General features: G+C 41.7%; 1 protein-coding gene across 1 annotated transcript in view; it reads left to right on the top strand.

The window, feature by feature from the left end:
- lonp1 (lon peptidase 1, mitochondrial) overlaps positions 1-19304 on the top strand; it is a gene marked incomplete at its 5' end in the record, with an annotated part of 96667 nt that overhangs the window by 33317 nt on the left and 44046 nt on the right. Inside the window, 4 exon segments of the mRNA XM_062960206.1 lie at positions 712-841; positions 14699-14782; positions 14885-15105; positions 18096-18234. Coding sequence (XP_062816276.1) covers positions 712-841; positions 14699-14782; positions 14885-15105; positions 18096-18234 — 574 coding nt within the window.

Below are 19304 nucleotides of genomic sequence, written 5' to 3' on the forward strand. Positions count from 1 at the left end.
TCACAACCCCTCATCCATGCCTCTAGGTCGTCTGACATGATAGTTGTTAGAACACAAAAATGCTGGACCATTCTAACAACTATCATGTCAGACGACACAGAGAAGCCATTGAAATCCACAAGCATGTGGACAACTTCAACAGAAAGGAAGAAACCATGAAAATGAACAAAATCTGGCTACCAGTATTACAAAACTCAAAAATCAGAACAGTAAATAAAAAGCAATACTCTGAAAACAGAGGATTTCCAGACATGAATCAACCAAGGGCAGTTAACGACTCTAAACAAAGGATGCCCCAGAGGCAGGAAGAAGACAGCAGATAAGCTTTTCAATGCTAATTAAAGTGATTAACTACACAACATTCACACTGACCTCTCTCACCCTAGACTTTCCACAGATATATATTAACCCCTTTGCTTAGTTTTCTCCATCCCTCACAACCTCTGAGGAGGCCTGCCATAGATGTGGGCGAAACGTCAGGAGAGAATGCTTCTGGAACATGGCCACACAGCCCGAAAGACATACAACAACCCTGTTGTTTGTCTGTTGGCATTGAATGTTTGCCATATATGTGTTCATTGTAATCCGCCCTGAGAGAAAGAAGGGGCGGGATATAAATACGGTAAATAAATAAAATAAATAAATAAATGATGGTGTGGGGTTTGTGGGGCTGGATCGCGCCCTCCTTTGACTCGTGTCCCCTCCTTGCAGGGAGTCTGTGCTGCAGATGATGCAGGCGGGCCAGCGCGTGGTCGACAACCCCATCTACCTGAGCGACATGGGGGCGGCGCTGACGGGGGCCGAGTCGCACGAGCTGCAGGACATCCTGGAGGAGACCAACGTAAGGAGGAGGGGAGAATAATAATAATAATAATCATCTATATATATAAAAGAGTGATGGTATCACGGCAATGTCCTGCACGAGCTGCAGGACATCCTGGAGGAGACCAACGTAAGGAGAAGGGGAGAATAATAATAATCATCTATATATATAAAAGAGTCATGGCATCACGGCGATGTCCTGCACGAGCTGCAGGACATCCTGGAGGAGACCAACGTAAGGAGGAGGGGAGAATAATAATAATAATAATCATCTATATATATAAAAGAGTCATGGCATCACGGCGATGTCCTGCACGAGCTGCAGGACATCCTGGAGGAGACCAACGTAAGGAGGAGGGGAGAATAATAATAATAATAATCTATATATATAAAAGAGTGATGGCATCACGGCGATGTCCTGCACGAGCTGCAGGACATCCTGGAGGAGACCAACGTAAGGAGAAGGGGAGAATAATAATAATAATAATCATCTATATATATAAAAGAGTGATGGCATCACGGCAATGTCCTGCACGAGCTGCAGGACATCCTGGAGGAGACCAACGTAAGGAGGAGGGGAGAATAATAATAATAATAATCATCTATATATATAAAAGAGTCATGCATCACGGCGATGTCCTGCACGAGCTGCAGGACATCCTGGAGGAGACCAACGTAAGGAGGAGGGGAGAATAATAATAATAATCATCATCTATATATATAAAAGAGTCATGGCATCACGGCAATGTCCTGCACGAGCTGCAGGACATCCTGGAGGAGACCAACGTAAGGAGAAGGGGAGAATAATAATAATAATAATCATCTATATATATAAAAGAGTGATGGCATCACGGCAATGTCCTGCACGAGCTGCAGGACATCCTGGAGGAGACCAACGTAAGGAGAAGGGGAGAATAATAATAATAATAATCATCTATATATATAAAAGAGTGATGGCATCACGGCAATGTCCTGCACGAGCTGCAGGACATCCTGGAGGAGACCAACGTAAGGAGAAGGGGAGAATAATAATAATCATCATCATCTATATATATAAAAGAGTGATGGCATCACGGCAATGTCCTGCACGAGCTGCAGGACATCCTGGAGGAGACCAACGTAAGGAGGAGGGGAGAATAATAATAATCATCATCATCTATATATATAAAAGAGTGATGGCATCACGGCAATGTCCTGCACGAGCTGCAGGACATCCTGGAGGAGACCAACGTAAGGAGGAGGGGAGAATAATAATAATCATCATCATCTATATATATAAAAGAGTGATGGCATCACGGCAATGTCCTGCACGAGCTGCAGGACATCCTGGAGGAGACCAACGTAAGGAGAAGGGGAGAATAATAATAATCATCATCATCTATATATATAAAAGAGTCATGGCATCACGGCAATGTCCTGCACGAGCTGCAGGACATCCTGGAGGAGACCAACGTAAGGAGAAGGGGAGAATAATAATAATCATCATCATCTATATATATAAAAGAGTCATGGCATCACGGCAATGTCCTGCACGAGCTGCAGGACATCCTGGAGGAGACCAACGTAAGGAGAAGGGGAGAATAATAATAATCATCATCATCTATATATATAAAAGAGTCATGGCATCACGGCAATGTCCTGCACGAGCTGCAGGACATCCTGGAGGAGACCAACGTAAGGAGAAGGGGAGAATAATAATAATCATCATCATCTATATATATAAAAGAGTCATGGCATCACGGCAATGTCCTGCACGAGCTGCAGGACATCCTGGAGGAGACCAACGTAAGGAGAAGGGGAGAATAATAATAATCATCATCATCTATATATATAAAAGAGTCATGGCATCACGGCAATGTCCTGCACGAGCTGCAGGACATCCTGGAGGAGACCAACGTAAGGAGGAGGGGAGAATAATAATAATAATAATCATCTATATATATAAAAGAGTGATGGCATCACGGCAATGTCCTGCACGAGCTGCAGGACATCCTGGAGGAGACCAACGTAAGGAGAAGGGGAGAATAATAATAATCATCATCATCTATATATATAAAAGAGTGATGGCATCACGGCAATGTCCTGCACGAGCTGCAGGACATCCTGGAGGAGACCAACGTAAGGAGGAGGGGAGAATAATAATAATCATCATCATCTATATATATAAAAGAGTGATGGCATCACGGCGATGTCCTGCACGAGCTGCAGGACATCCTGGAGGAGACCAACGTAAGGAGGAGGGGAGAATAATAATAATAATAATCATCTATATATATAAAAGAGTGATGGCATCACGGCAATGTCCTGCACGAGCTGCAGGACATCCTGGAGGAGACCAACGTAAGGAGAAGGGGAGAATAATAATAATCATCATCATCTATATATATAAAAGAGTGATGGCATCACGGCAATGTCCTGCACGAGCTGCAGGACATCCTGGAGGAGACCAACGTAAGGAGGAGGGGAGAATAATAATAATCATCATCATCTATATATATAAAAGAGTGATGGCATCACGGCAATGTCCTGCACGAGCTGCAGGACATCCTGGAGGAGACCAACGTAAGGAGAAGGGGAGAATAATAATAATCATCATCATCTATATATATAAAAGAGTCATGGCATCACGGCAATGTCCTGCACGAGCTGCAGGACATCCTGGAGGAGATCAACGTAAGGAGAAGGGGAGAATAATAATAATCATCATCATCTATATATATAAAAGAGTCATGGCATCACGGCAATGTCCTGCACGAGCTGCAGGACATCCTGGAGGAGACCAACGTAAGGAGGAGGGGAGAATAATAATAATAATCATCATCTATATATATAAAAGAGTGATGGCATCACGGCAATGTCCTGCACGAGCTGCAGGACATCCTGGAGGAGACCAACGTAAGGAGGAGGGGAGAATAATAATAATAATAATAATCTATATATATAAAAGAGTCATGGCATCACGGCAATGTCCTGCACGAGCTGCAGGACATCCTGGAGGAGACCAACGTAAGGAGGAGGGGAGAATAATAATAATAATAATAATCTATATATATAAAAGAGTGATGGCATCACGGCAATGTCCTGCACGAGCTGCAGGACATCCTGGAGGAGACCAACGTAAGGAGGAGGGGAGAATAATAATAATAATAATCATCTATATATATAAAAGAGTCATGGCATCACGGCAATGTCCTGCACGAGCTGCAGGACATCCTGGAGGAGACCAACGTAAGGAGGAGGGGAGAATAATAATAATAATAATAATCTATATATATAAAAGAGTGATGGCATCACGGCAATGTCCTGCACGAGCTGCAGGACATCCTGGAGGAGACCAACGTAAGGAGGAGGGGAGAATAATAATAATAATAATCATCTATATATATAAAAGAGTCATGGCATCACGGCGATGTCCTGCACGAGCTGCAGGACATCCTGGAGGAGACCAACGTAAGGAGGAGGGGAGAATAATAATAATAATAATCATCTATATATATAAAAGAGTGATGGCATCACGGCGATGTCCTGCACGAGCTGCAGGACATCCTGGAGGAGACCAACGTAAGGAGAAGGGGAGAATAATAATAATCATCATCATCTATATATATAAAAGAGTGATGGCATCACGGCAATGTCCTGCACGAGCTGCAGGACATCCTGGAGGAGACCAACGTAAGGAGAAGGGGAGAATAATAATAATAATAATCTATATATATAAAAGAGTCATGGCATCACGGCAATGTCCTGCACGAGCTGCAGGACATCCTGGAGGAGACCAACGTAAGGAGAAGGGGAGAATAATAATAATCATCATCATCTATATATATAAAAGAGTCATGGCATCACGGCAATGTCCTGCACGAGCTGCAGGACATCCTGGAGGAGACCAACGTAAGGAGGAGGGGAGAATAATAATAATAATAATAATCTATATATATAAAAGAGTGATGGCATCACGGCAATGTCCTGCACGAGCTGCAGGACATCCTGGAGGAGACCAACGTAAGGAGGAGGGGAGAATAATAATAATCATCATCATCTATATATATAAAAGAGTGATGGCATCACGGCGATGTCCTGCACGAGCTGCAGGACATCCTGGAGGAGACCAACGTAAGGAGAAGGGGAGAATAATAATCATCATCATCATCTATATATATAAAAGAGTGATGGCATCACGGCAATGTCCTGCACGAGCTGCAGGACATCCTGGAGGAGACCAACGTAAGGAGGAGGGGAGAATAATAATAATAATAATAATCTATATATATAAAAGAGTGATGGCATCACGGCAATGTCCTGCACGAGCTGCAGGACATCCTGGAGGAGACCAACGTAAGGAGGAGGGGAGAATAATAATAATAATAATCATCTATATATATAAAAGAGTCATGGCATCACGGCGATGTCCTGCACGAGCTGCAGGACATCCTGGAGGAGACCAACGTAAGGAGAAGGGGAGAATAATAATAATAATAATAATCTATATATATAAAAGAGTGATGGCATCACGGCAATGTCCTGCACGAGCTGCAGGACATCCTGGAGGAGACCAACGTAAGGAGGAGGGGAGAATAATAATAATAATAATCATCTATATATATAAAAGAGTGATGGCATCACGGCAATGTCCTGCACGAGCTGCAGGACATCCTGGAGGAGACCAACGTAAGGAGAAGGGGAGAATAATAATAATAATAATCTATATATATAAAAGAGTGATGGCATCACGGCAATGTCCTGCACGAGCTGCAGGACATCCTGGAGGAGACCAACGTAAGGAGAAGGGGAGAATAATAATAATAATAATAATCTATATATATAAAAGAGTGATGGCATCACGGCAATGTCCTGCACGAGCTGCAGGACATCCTGGAGGAGACCAACGTAAGGAGGAGGGGAGAATAATAATAATAATAATCATCTATATATATAAAAGAGTCATGGCATCACGGCGATGTCCTGCACGAGCTGCAGGACATCCTGGAGGAGACCAACGTAAGGAGGAGGGGAGAATAATAATAATAATAATCATCTATATATATAAAAGAGTGATGGCATCACGGCGATGTCCTGCACGAGCTGCAGGACATCCTGGAGGAGACCAACGTAAGGAGGAGGGGAGAATAATAATAATCATCATCATCTATATATATAAAAGAGTGATGGCATCACGGCAATGTCCTGCACGAGCTGCAGGACATCCTGGAGGAGACCAACGTAAGGAGAAGGGGAGAAGAATAATAATAATAATAATCTATATATATAAAAGAGTGATGGCATCACGGCGATGTCCTGCACGAGCTGCAGGACATCCTGGAGGAGACCAACGTAAGGAGAAGGGGAGAATAATAATAATAATAATCTATATATATAAAAGAGTGATGGCATCACGGCGATGTCCTGCACGAGCTGCAGGACATCCTGGAGGAGACCAACGTAAGGAGGAGGGGAGAATAATAATAATCATCATCATCTATATATATAAAAGAGTGATGGCATCACGGCAATGTCCTGCACGAGCTGCAGGACATCCTGGAGGAGACCAACGTAAGGAGGAGGGGAGAATAATAATAATAATCATCATCTATATATATAAAAGAGTCATGGCATCACGGCGATGTCCTGCACGAGCTGCAGGACATCCTGGAGGAGACCAACGTAAGGAGAAGGGGAGAATAATAATAATAATAATAATCTATATATATAAAAGAGTGATGGCATCACGGCGATGTCCTGCACGAGCTGCAGGACATCCTGGAGGAGACCAACGTAAGGAGGAGGGGAGAATAATAATAATAATCATCATCTATATATATAAAAGAGTGATGGCATCACGGCGATGTCCTGCACGAGCTGCAGGACATCCTGGAGGAGACCAACGTAAGGAGAAGGGGAGAATAATAATAATAATAATCATCTATATATATAAAAGAGTCATGGCATCACGGCGATGTCCTGCACGAGCTGCAGGACATCCTGGAGGAGACCAACGTAAGGAGGAGGGGAGAATAATAATAATAATAATAATCTATATATATAAAAGAGTGATGGCATCACGGCGATGTCCTGCACGAGCTGCAGGACATCCTGGAGGAGACCAACGTAAGGAGGAGGGGAGAATAATAATAATAATAATAATCTATATATATAAAAGAGTGATGGCATCACGGCGATGTCCTGCACGAGCTGCAGGACATCCTGGAGGAGACCAACGTAAGGAGGAGGGGAGAATAATAATAATAATAATAATCTATATATATAAAAGAGTGATGGCATCACGGCGATGTCCTGCACGAGCTGCAGGACATCCTGGAGGAGACCAACGTAAGGAGGAGGGGAGAATAATAATAATCATCATCATCTATATATATAAAAGAGTCATGGCATCACGGCGATGTCCTGCACGAGCTGCAGGACATCCTGGAGGAGACCAACGTAAGGAGAAGGGGAGAATAATAATAATAATCATCATCTATATATATAAAAGAGTCATGGCATCACGGCGATGTGAGGGCACCTGGGTCATGACCGTGAATGTCGGGATGCAAGACCTAAGGGCAGGGGTCCTCAAACTTTTAAAGCAGAGGGCCGGTCCACAATCCTTCAGGCTGTGGAGGGGCCGAATTATCATTTGGGGAAAGAAAAACAACAAATTCCTATGCACACTGCACATGTCTTATTTGTAGTGCAAAACAACAACAACAATGAAAGAACAATACAATATTTAAAAATGAAAACAATTGTAACCAACATAAACCTATCAGGGTTTCAATGGGAAGTGAGGGCCTGCTTCTGGTCAATGAGATAGTCTAGTTAATTAGGATTGTTGTTGTTGTTGTTGTGTGCCTTCAAGTCATTTCAGACTTTGGGCGAGCCTAAGTCTAAAATTATTTATTTATTCATTTACTACATTTATTTATTACATTTATATCCCATCCTTCTCACCCTGAAGGGGACTCGGAGCAGCTGTATGTACATCTATATATATAAAAGGGTAATGAAATTTCGGTCTAGGACAAAACAACAAAACTACACATCCCAGAAACACTAAACTTGGCTCTGAGGACCTCACTTAGGCCTCTTCCACACTGCCTATAAAATACAGATTATCTGATTTGAACTGGATTATATGGCAGTGTAGACTCAAGGCCCGTCCACACTGCTATATAAACCATTTATAATGGACTTAATGTAAGGTAAAACCTTTACCTTAATTACCACCAATTCCTCAAGACTTTATTTCCCAGACCACCATACTTCGCCACAGCAACGTGTGGCCGGGCACAGCTAGTACAATATATTATATTATTAGCATAGCACAATATTAGCATTATATATTACTATATTGAACTGTACCACTATACTGTAATGTTATGTAATATATAACATATAATTAATATTATTATATGGTACTAGCTGTGCCCGGCCACGCGTTGCTGTGGCAAAGTGGTGGTGGTATCGGTTAAAACTTGTTGTGGAATTTTTATTTGACGTTATTTGTATTTTTTAAAATTAATTTTACTGTCACTTATCTTTTTTATTTATTATATTTTATTATTTTGTTGTATTATTTTTAGTCATTTTGTTATAGTATTTTATTGTATTAATTATTTTAGTGTTTTTCATATTTTTTTATTGTATTATTTGTATTTATTTTTTTATCATTATTTTATTAACACTGGGCTGAGTGGGTTGCTAGGAGACCAAGTGGGCGGAGCTTAGCCTTCTAACTGGCAGCAATTGGATAAAAACAATTATTCCTCTCCCTCTAATTAGGACTTTATTTTTCTTTTCTTTTTGTTGTATCAAGCTAGAGGCATGGATGATGGGTTGTGATGTCAATTTTCGTGGTTGTGGGGTGTTTACTTTTGTTTTGTCCACTACCGTGATGCCATCACTCTTTTATATATACAGTAGAATCTCACTTATCCAACACTCGCTTATCCAACATTCTGGATTATCCAACGCATTTTTATAGTTAATGTTTTCAATATATCGTGATATTTTGGTGCTAAATTCGTAAATACAGTAATTACTACATAGAATTACTGCGTATTGAACTACTTTTTCTGTCAAATTTGTTGTATAACATGATGTTTTGGTGCTGAATTTGTAAAATCATAACCTCATTTGATATTTAATAGGTTTTTCCTTAATGCCTCCTTATTATCCAACATATTCGCTTATCCAACTTTCTGCCGGCCCGTTTATGTTGGATAAGTGAGACTCTACTGTATAGATAAAAAGATAACTTACAATAAAATTAATTTAAAAAATACAAATAACATCAAATAAAAATTACACAACAATTTTTAACCAATACCACCACCACTTTGCCACAGCAACGCGTGGCCGGGCACAGCTAGTAAATATATATATATATATATATAACAAAAGTGAATGTTTGTTTGCGAGTATGTGGCAGCTTTCTGATTGGCCGCCACTTTCACAGGCCACTGTGACTGCCAGGAATCACTGACGTGGCCCAAACGTGGCACACATAACCCCTATGACCCATTTTCTGTCCTGGTGCCGTTTGGGGGAGGATGGACCACAGATGATGGGATTTGCAGTACTTTCAAACACTTGAACTCCCACAGACGACTGCAATGCCCACCAAGGATGGAAATGGACCAAACTGGGCACACAGAACCCCTGTGGACCCCTTGACGTCCTGATGGATATTGGGGCAGGATGGACCAAGGATGATGGGATTTGCAGTACCTTCCCTCACTTCTTGAGACCACAGCAACTGCCACAAATCACACAACTGAACCAAACCAGGCACACAGATCCCAAATGACACACTTCACATGCTGCAGCAGTTTGACGGAGGGTGGACCAAGGATTATGGGATTTGCAGTACCTTCATCCAATTCACCTCCCACAAACCACTGTGATGCCCATGAATGACAAAACTGGATCAAACTTGACACGCAGGTGCAAGGTGGCCCACTTTACATCCTGGTGCAGTTTGGGGGAGGAGGGACCGTGGATGATGGGACTTACAATATCTTCAGTCACTTCCTGGGACTACTCTGACCCCCACCAATGACTGATCAAGACCAAACTTGGCACATAGAGCCATCATGGCCCACTCTACATCTTGGTGAGGTTTGAAAGAGCTTGGACCTTGGATGATGGGACTTGCAGTATGTTCACTCACTTCCCGAGACCACTGTCACACCCATCAATGTCTCATCAAGACCAAACTTGACACAGACAACACCCAGGACTCACTCTACACCCAGGTGCAGTTTGGAGGATGATGGACCATGGACGATGGGACTTCCAATACCTTCACTCACTTCCTGAGAGCACCGCGACCCACACAAATGACTGATCAAGACCAAACATGCTACATGGAGCCCTCATGACCTACTCTACATACTGGCTCTGTTTGGAGAGGGACGGACACTGGACGATGGGACTTGCATATGGGAGTTGGAGCTCACCCGCACCCACTGAACCCACCTGACATTGGATAGAGGCTACACTTGGAACACAGGCAAACAAGGCCTTTCTCAAATGACCCGGGCACCGCCGGGTCTCCAAGCTAGTCTATAATAAAATAATATAATAAAATAATAATAATAACAACTGAAATGATCAGCAAACGAGTGCAAAAAGTCAAGAACTGGACATCGCCTGGTAGTGATCAACTTCATGGATTTTGGCTCAAACATCTGATTAGTTTACATGGAAAAATGGCCCAACAATTCAATGAGATGCTGCAGAAAGGAAGTATCAGTGAATGGCTAACAACTGGAAGAACATACCTGATACAAAAGGATCCAGCAAAAGGAGCAGCACCAGGAAACTACAGGCCAATAACATGTCTGCCCACTATGTTTAAACTACTGACTGGCATCATAGCTGACAGAATTCAAGACTCTCTTGAAGAAAAAAACATCTTGCCAGATGAACAGAAAGGCAACAAACGGAAAAGCAGGGGCACAAAAGACCAGTTATTGATTGACAAAATGATTCTGGAGAACTGTAAGAGCCGAAAAGCTAATCTTCACATGACGTGGATCGACTACCAAAAGGCCTTTGACTCACTCCCACACAGCTGGATCATCAAGTGCCTGGACGCCATCGGGATTTGTAAAACCGTTGGCACCTTTATTGAAAACATGATGGAGCACTGGAAAACTGAACTGTTTGTTGGAAATGAAAGCTATGGACTTGTCAACATCAGGAGAGGAATTTTCCAGGGAGACTCATTGTCCCCTCTGCTTTTCATTATTGCCATGATCCCTCTGTCAACAATCTTACAAAAAACAAATCTCGGCTACCAAACATCTAAGAATTCTCACAAAATTTCGCATCTGATGTACATGGATGACCTGAAGCTGTTTGGGAAAACAGAAACTGAAATCCAGTCTCTGACTAACACTGTCCGAATTTTTAGCACTGATATCAGCATGGAGTTTGGTTTGGACAAATGTTCGACAGTGGCATTGAAGAAGGGAAAAATCATTGAAAGTGAGGGCATAAATATGCCTAATGGCCAAACAATAAAGTGTCACCAGCCAGAGGCCTATAAATATCTGGGCATATTACATCTGGACAACATCAAGCATGAACATGTGAAGACTGTGGTCAGTAAGGAATACACACAAAGGGTCAGAAAAATTCTCAAAAGCAAGCTCAATGGAGGCAACACCATCAAGGCCATAAACACCTGGGCCAGGCCTGTCATAAGATATACTGCTGGCATTATAAACTGGACACTGGTGGAACTGGACAATTTGGACAGAAAAACAAGAAAACTCATGACCATTCATCATTCCCTGCACCGTCGCAGTGATGTTGACCGGCTATATCTGCCTAGAAGATCAGGGGGCAGAGGACTCCTACAAGTCAAACAAGCAGTCAAAGAAGAAGAACATGCCCTGGCAGAAGATGGAAAGCAAAGTGAAGAACCTGCTTTGATTGAAGTCGAACATCAGAAACTCCGCAAAGCACAGCAGACAAAGAACCAGTACAAGAAAACCGCACTACAAACTAGAGCAGAATCAGTACAAGAAAACCGCACTACAAACTAGAGCAAAATCAGTACAAGAAAACCGCACTACAAACTAGAGCAGAATCAGTACAAGAAAACCGCACTACAAACTAGAGCAGAATCAGTACAAGAAAACCGCACTACAAACTAGAGCTGACAGCTGGCACAACAAAACATTGCATGGAAAGTTCCTTGACAAAATGGAAGGAAAAGCTGATAAGGAGAAGACCTGGCTCTGGCTCACGAATGGGACCCTGAAGAAGGAGACAGAAGGCCTGATCCTTGCAGCCCAGGAGCAAGACATCAGGACAAAGGCAATCAAAGCCAAGATCGAAAAATCAGCTGATAACCCAAAATGCAGACTCTGCATTTCATACAGCTGTGTAGAAGGGGCCTCATTTAATCCATACCACCATACTTTGCCACAGCAACACGTTGCTGGGCACAGCTAGTATGAATATATAGGGCTTGCAAATATTGCAGGGATTTCATTGGGACCTATTTTCATTTTGAAATTGACCTGTAGCTTCTGCATTTCCCACCCTCGGCTTATACTTGAGTCAATAAGGTTCCCCAGTTTTTATGGTAAAATACCACCATACTTCGCCACAGCAACTCTAGTAAGAATGTATAGGGCTTGCAAATATTGCAGGGATTTCATGGGGACCTATTTTCATTTTGAAATTGACCTGTAGCTGCTGCATTTCCCACCCTCGGCTTATACTTGAGTCAATAAGGTTCCCCAGGTTTTATGGTAAAATACCACCATACTTCGCCACAGCAACGCTAGTAAGAATATATAGGGCTTGCAAATATTGCAGGGATTTCATGGGGACCTATTTTCATTTTGAAATTGGCCCGTAGCTGCTGCGTTTCCCACCCTCGGCTTATACTCGAGTCAATAAGGTTCCCCAGTTTTTATGGTAAAATACCACCATACTTCGCCACAGCAACGCTAGTAAGAATATATAGGGCTTGCAAATATTGCAGGGATTTCATTGGGACTTATTTTCATTTTGAAATTGACCCATTGCTGCTGCATTTCCCACCCTCGGCTTATACTTGAGGCAATAAGGTTCCCCAGTTTTTATGGTAAAATACCACCATACTTCACCGCAGCAACGCTAATAAGAATATATAGGGCTTGCAAATATTGCAGGGATTTCATGGGGACCTATTTTCATTTTGAAATTGGCCCGTAGCTGCTGTGTTTCCCATCCTCGGCTTATACTTGAGGCAATAAGGTTCCCCAAGTTTTATGGTAAAATACCACCATACTTTGCCACAGCAACGCTAGTAAGAATATATAGGGCTCGCAAATATTGCAGGGATTTCATTGGGACTTATTTTCATTTTGAAATTGGCCCGTAGCTGCTGTGTTTCCCATCCTCGGCTTATATTCGAGTCAATAAGGTTCCCCAGGTTTTATGGTAAAATACCACCATACTTTGCCACAGCAACGCTAATAAGAATATATAGGGCTCGCAAATATTGCAGGGATTTCATTGGGACTTATTTTCATTTTGAAATTGGCCCGTAGCTGCTGTGTTTCCCATCCTTGGCTTATATTCGAGTCAATAAGATTCCCCAGTTTTTATGGTAAAATACCACCATACTTCGCCACAGCAACGCTAGTAAGAATATATAGGGCTCGCAAATATTGCAGGGATTTCATTGGGACCTATTTTCATTTTGAAATTGAACTGTAGCTGCTGCATTTCCCACCCTCGGCTTATACTCAACAAGGTTCCCCAGTTTTTATGGTAAAATACCACCATACTTCGCCACAGCAACACTAGTAAGAATATATAGGGCTCGCAAATATTGCAGGGATTTCATTGGGACCTATTTTCATTTTGAAATTGACCCATAGCTGCTACATTTCCCACCCTCGGCTTATACTCGAGTCAATAAGGTTCCCCAGTTTTTATGGTCAAATACCACCATACTTCGCCACAGCAACGCTAGTAAGAATATATAGGGTTTGCAAATATTGCAGGGATTTCATTGGGACCTATTTTCATTTTGAAATTGACCCGTAGCTGCTGCATTTCCCACCCTCGGCTTATACTCGAGTCAATAAGGTTCCCCAGTTTTTATGGTAAAATACCACCATACTTCGCCACAGCAACGCTAGTAAGAATATATAGGGCTCGCAAATATTGCAGGGATTTCATTGGGACTTATTTTCATTTTGAAATTGACCCGTAGCTGCTGCATTTCCCACCCTCGGCTTATACTCGAGTCAATAAGGTTCCCCAGGTTTTATGGTAAAATACCACCATACTTCGCCACAGCAACGCTAGTAAGAATATATAGGGCTCGCAAATATTGCAGGGATTTCATTGGGACCTATTTTCATTTTGAAATTGGCCCGTAGCTGCTGTGTTTCCCACCCTCGGCTTATACTCGAGTCAATAAGGTTCCCCAGGTTTTATGGTAAAATACCACCATACTTCGCCACAGCAACGCTAGTAAGAATATATAGGGCTCGCAAATATTGCAGGGATTTCATTGGGACCTATTTTCATTTTGAAATTGGCCCGTAGCTGCTGTGTTTCCCATCCTTGGCTTATACTCAACAAAGTTCCCCAGTTTTTCTGGTAAAATACCACCATACTTCACCACAGCAACGCTAGTAAGAATATATAGGGCTCGCAAATATTGCAGGGATTTCATGGGGACTTATTTTCATTTTGAAATTGGCCCGTAGCTGCTGTGTTTCCCATCCTTGGCTTATACTTGAGTCAATAAGGTTCCCCAGGTTTTATGGTAAAATACCACCATACTTCAGCACAGCAACGCTAGTAAGAATATATAGGGCTCGCAAGAGACGCCTTCTTTTGTTTTCTTCCCTCTCAGATCCCGAAGCGGCTCTACAAGGCCCTCTCCCTGCTCAAGAAGGAGTACGAGCTCAGCAAGCTCCAGCAGCGCCTCGGGCGAGAGGTGAGAGACCCTTAGCAATGTTTGTGGGGAGAACAGCCGCCCTCCCGAGTGTGAGTTGGGGGTCTGAGCCGCCCCCTTCCTTCCCTCCCTCCCTTCCGGCAGGTGGAGGAGAAGATCAAGCAGACGCACCGCAAGTACCTGCTGCAGGAGCAGCTGAAGATCATCAAGAAGGAGCTGGGCCTGGAGAAGGAGGACAAGGACGCCATCGAGGAGAAGTTCCGGGAGCGGCTGAAGGAGCTGCTGGTCCCGGCGCACGTCATGGAGGTCATCGACGAGGAGCTCAACAAGCTGGGCCTCCTGGACAACCACTCCTCCGAGTTCAAGTGAGTGGCGGGTGGAGTGGAATACGGGCCGGTTAAACCCCCCAAAGGAACCCTCATATCTTTATAAATTTACTAGGAGACGAAGGGGGCGGGTCCTAAAGGGGAGCAGGGCCTACCCTTCTGACCGGCAGCCAGGATTGAAAACGGCTCTTCCTCGTCCTCTAATTTGGACTTTATTTTCCAGGTTTTTTGTTTGAAAGACATAGATGGGATGACTATGTCTTTTGTGGCCAAATTTGGTGAGATTTGGTTCAGTGGTTTTGCTGTTTACTCAGTCCCACAAACGTACATTACATCTATATATATAAAAGAGTGATGGCATCACGGCGACCCACAAAACAACAAAACTACAGGCTCCCCAACCTCGAAATTTGACAACACAACCCCTCATCCACGCCTCTAGGTTGATATAACAAAAAGAAAAGAAAAATAAAGTCCTAATTAGAGAGAGAGAGGAATAATTGCTTTTATCCAATTGCTGCCAGTTAGAAGGCTAAGCTCCTCCAACTTGGTCTCCTAGCAACCCAATAAAAATAATAAAAAACACTAAAAATTGATACAATCTATCTATATATATAAAAGAGTGATGGCATCACGGCGACCCACAAAACAACAAAACTACAGGCCCCCCAACCTCGAAATTTGACAACACAACCCATCATCCACGGCTCTAGGTTGATACAACAAAAAGAAAAGAAAAATAAAGTCCTAATTAGAGAGAGAGAGGAATAATTGCTTTTATCCAATTGCTGCCAGTTAGAAGGCTAAGCTCCTCCAACTTGGTCTCCTAGCAACCCAATAAAAATAATAAAAAACACTAAAAAATTGATACAATCTATCTATATATATAAAAGAGTGATGGCATCACGGCGACCCACAAAACAACAAAACTACAGGCTCCCCAACCTCGAAATTTGACAACACAACCCATCATCCACGCCTCTAGGTTGATACAACAAAAAGAAAAGAAAAATAAAGTCCTAATTAGAGAGAGAGAGGAATAATTGCTTTTATCCAATTGCTGCCAGTTAGAAGGCTAAGCTCCTCCAACTTGGTCTCCTAGCAACCCAATAAAAATAATAAAAAACACTAAAAAATTGATACAATCTATCTATATATATAAAAGAGTGATGGCATCACGGCGACCCACAAAACAACAAAACTACAGGCTCCCCAACCTCGAAATTTGACAACACAACCCATCATCCACGCCTCTAGGTTGATACAACAAAAAGAAAAGAAAAATAAAGTCCTAATTAGAGAGAGAGAGGAATAATTGCTTTTATCCAATTGCTGCCAGTTAGAAGGCTAAGCTCCTCCAACTTGGTTTCCTAGCAACCCAATAAAAAATAATAAAAAACACTAAAATACTATAATAACAGAAAATAACTAAAAATAATACAAGAAAATGATAAAATATAATAAATAAAAAGATAACTTACAATAAAATTAATAAAAAATGCAAATAAAGTCAAATTAAAATTACACAACAATTTTTAACCAATACCACCACCACTTTGCCACAGCAACGCCTGGCCGGGCACAGCTAGTATATTTATAAATTTACTAGGAAACGAAGGGGGCGGGTCCTAAAGGGGATGGGGCCTACCCTTCTGACCGGCAGCCAGGGTTGAAAACGGCTCTTCCTCGTCCTCTAATTTGGACTTTATTTTCCAGGTTTTTTGTTTGAAAGACATAGATGGGATGACTATGTCTTTTGTGGCCAAATTTGGTGAGATTTGGTTCAGTGGTTTTGTTGTTTACTCAGTCCCACAAACGTACATTATAGTTATAGATAGATAGATTACGATTGACAGATTAGATAAAATAAATAGAACCATTTTTTTTAATTACTGTATATACTCGAGTATAAGCCAAGTTTTTCAACCCTTTTTTAAGACCGAAAAAGCCCCCCTCGGCTTATACTCGGGTGAGGGTCCTGGTTGGCTTATATTTGGGTCAGCTTATACTCGAGAATATATGGTATATTTATTATTTTTCTCTATTATTATTGGTATTATTACATTTATTATTTTTCTCTATTTTTTGTTGCTACTATTTCATTCATTTTACTCTATTTTTATTATTATTAATACATATATTATTTCACTCTGATATTATTATTATTGCATTTATTATTTTACTCTATTTATTATTACATGTATTTTCCTGTATTATTATTATTATTACATGTCTTATTTTACTCTATTATTATTAAAAGGATACATAAGCACATTTACATTGAAGAAGATGAGAATCATGATTTGATCCGAGTTGGACAGTCTTTCTATATATACAAAAGAGTGATGGCATCACGGCGACCCACAAAACAACAAAACTACAGGCCCCCCAACCTCGAAATTTGACAACACAACCCCTCATCCACGCCTCTAGGTTGATATAACAAAAAGAAAAGAAAAATAAAGTCCTCATTAGAGAGAGAGAGGAATAATTGCTTTTATCCAATTGCTGCCAGTTAGAAGGCTAAGCTCCTCCAACTTGGTCTCCTAGCAACCCAATAAAAAACAATAAAAAACACTAAAATACTATAATAACAGAAAATAACTAAAAATAATACAAGAAAATAATAAAATATAATAAATAAAAATATAACTTACAATAAAATTAATAAAAAAATGCAAATAAAGTCAAATAAAAATTACACAGCAATTTTTAACCAATACCACCACCACTTTGCCACAGCAACGCCTGGCCGGGCACAGCTAGTATATTTATAAATTTATTACGAGAAGAAGTGGGAGGGTCCTAAAGGGGGTTTAGGCCTCTTCCACACTGCCTATAAAATACAGATTTTATAGTCGTATCTTGTTTGCTATGTCATACAATAAAATAATAATAATAATGCTAATGTTATATGTTGTATGGCGCTTTGAATTCCACCCACTGGAGGAAAGCGGGATAGAAATGAATGAATAATAATAATCCTAATTTCCGTGTCCCAATACTGACCCTGGCCTGTTCTCTTCCAGCGTGACCCGCAACTACCTGGACTGGCTGACGTCCATCCCGTGGGGCAAGTGCAGCGAGGAGAACCTGGACCTGGTCCGCGCCCAGGCCGTCCTGGAGGAAGACCACTACGGCATGGAGGACGTCAAGAAGAGAGTGCTGGTGAGGACAGTCCGCCGGGATCCTATTTATTTATTTATTTACTAGCTGTGCCCGGCCACGCGTTGCTGTGTCTGAGTCTGGTGGTGTTGGTCCGTCTACATTAGGTTGTATTGATGCTGTGACCTCCACCTTCTTTATACTCACATTAGTAGTAGTATTTGAAGTCTGTTCCCTTCTTCAATTTTTGTGTTGATTGATAATTGCTTGAGATCCCTGTTGTCTTTGGTTTGTTGTTAATTGTAATATCTGATTCTGCTGAGTGCGGTTTATATTTTTATTGTGGTACAATAGTCCTTTTTTTTTTGTTTTGCCTGTGTAGGTGTTTATTATTATTGTTGTTGTAGTGATTATGAAGGTTGGATAAGTTAGATGCTACTGTATTGTTTTTTGGAGGCCCAGTGTAGCACTGACTGGCCTCTCAGCCTCAGTGCCTGGCTGTTTCTTGCCTGTGATGGTGTTGATTCTTGTTGTTGTTGTTGTCATTGTTATTATTGTAATTGTTTTTTTGGAGGCCAAGTGTGAATGTAGGGATTGGGGAGGTGGATGAGTTGTGTTGTCAAATTTTGTATTTGTTATAGTCACAATGCGTTGTTGTGAGTTTTGTGGGTCCGGATTGTGGTTTTGTGGTGTAGTTGTGTTGTTACAACCGGGAGAAAAGGCTTTTGTGTTGTGTTGTCAAGTTTTGTATTTCTGGGGCGTTTAGTTGTGTTGTTATAGTCACGATGCGTTGTTGTGAGTTTTATGGGTCCGGATTGTGGTTTTGTGGTGTGGTTGTGTTGTTACAACCTGGAGGGAAGGCTTTTGCATTGTGTTGCCAAGTTTCGTATTTCTGGGGTGTTTAGTTGTGTTGTTATCGCATGATGTGTTGTTGTGAGTTTTGTGGGTCCTGTGTGGTTTTGTGGTGTGGTTGTGTTGTTACAACTGGGAGGCAAGGCTTTTGCATTGTGTTGCCAAGTTTTGTATTTCTGGGGCGTTTAGTTGTGTTGTTATCGCATGATGCGTTGTTGTGAGTTTTGTGGGTCCTGTGTGGTTTTGTGGTGTGGTTGTGTTGTTACAACTGGGAGGCAAGG

This window comes from Anolis carolinensis, unplaced genomic scaffold (assembly GCF_035594765.1).
Source record: "Anolis carolinensis isolate JA03-04 unplaced genomic scaffold, rAnoCar3.1.pri scaffold_7, whole genome shotgun sequence".
In the NCBI taxonomy this organism is placed as follows: Eukaryota; Metazoa; Chordata; class Lepidosauria; order Squamata; family Dactyloidae; genus Anolis; species Anolis carolinensis.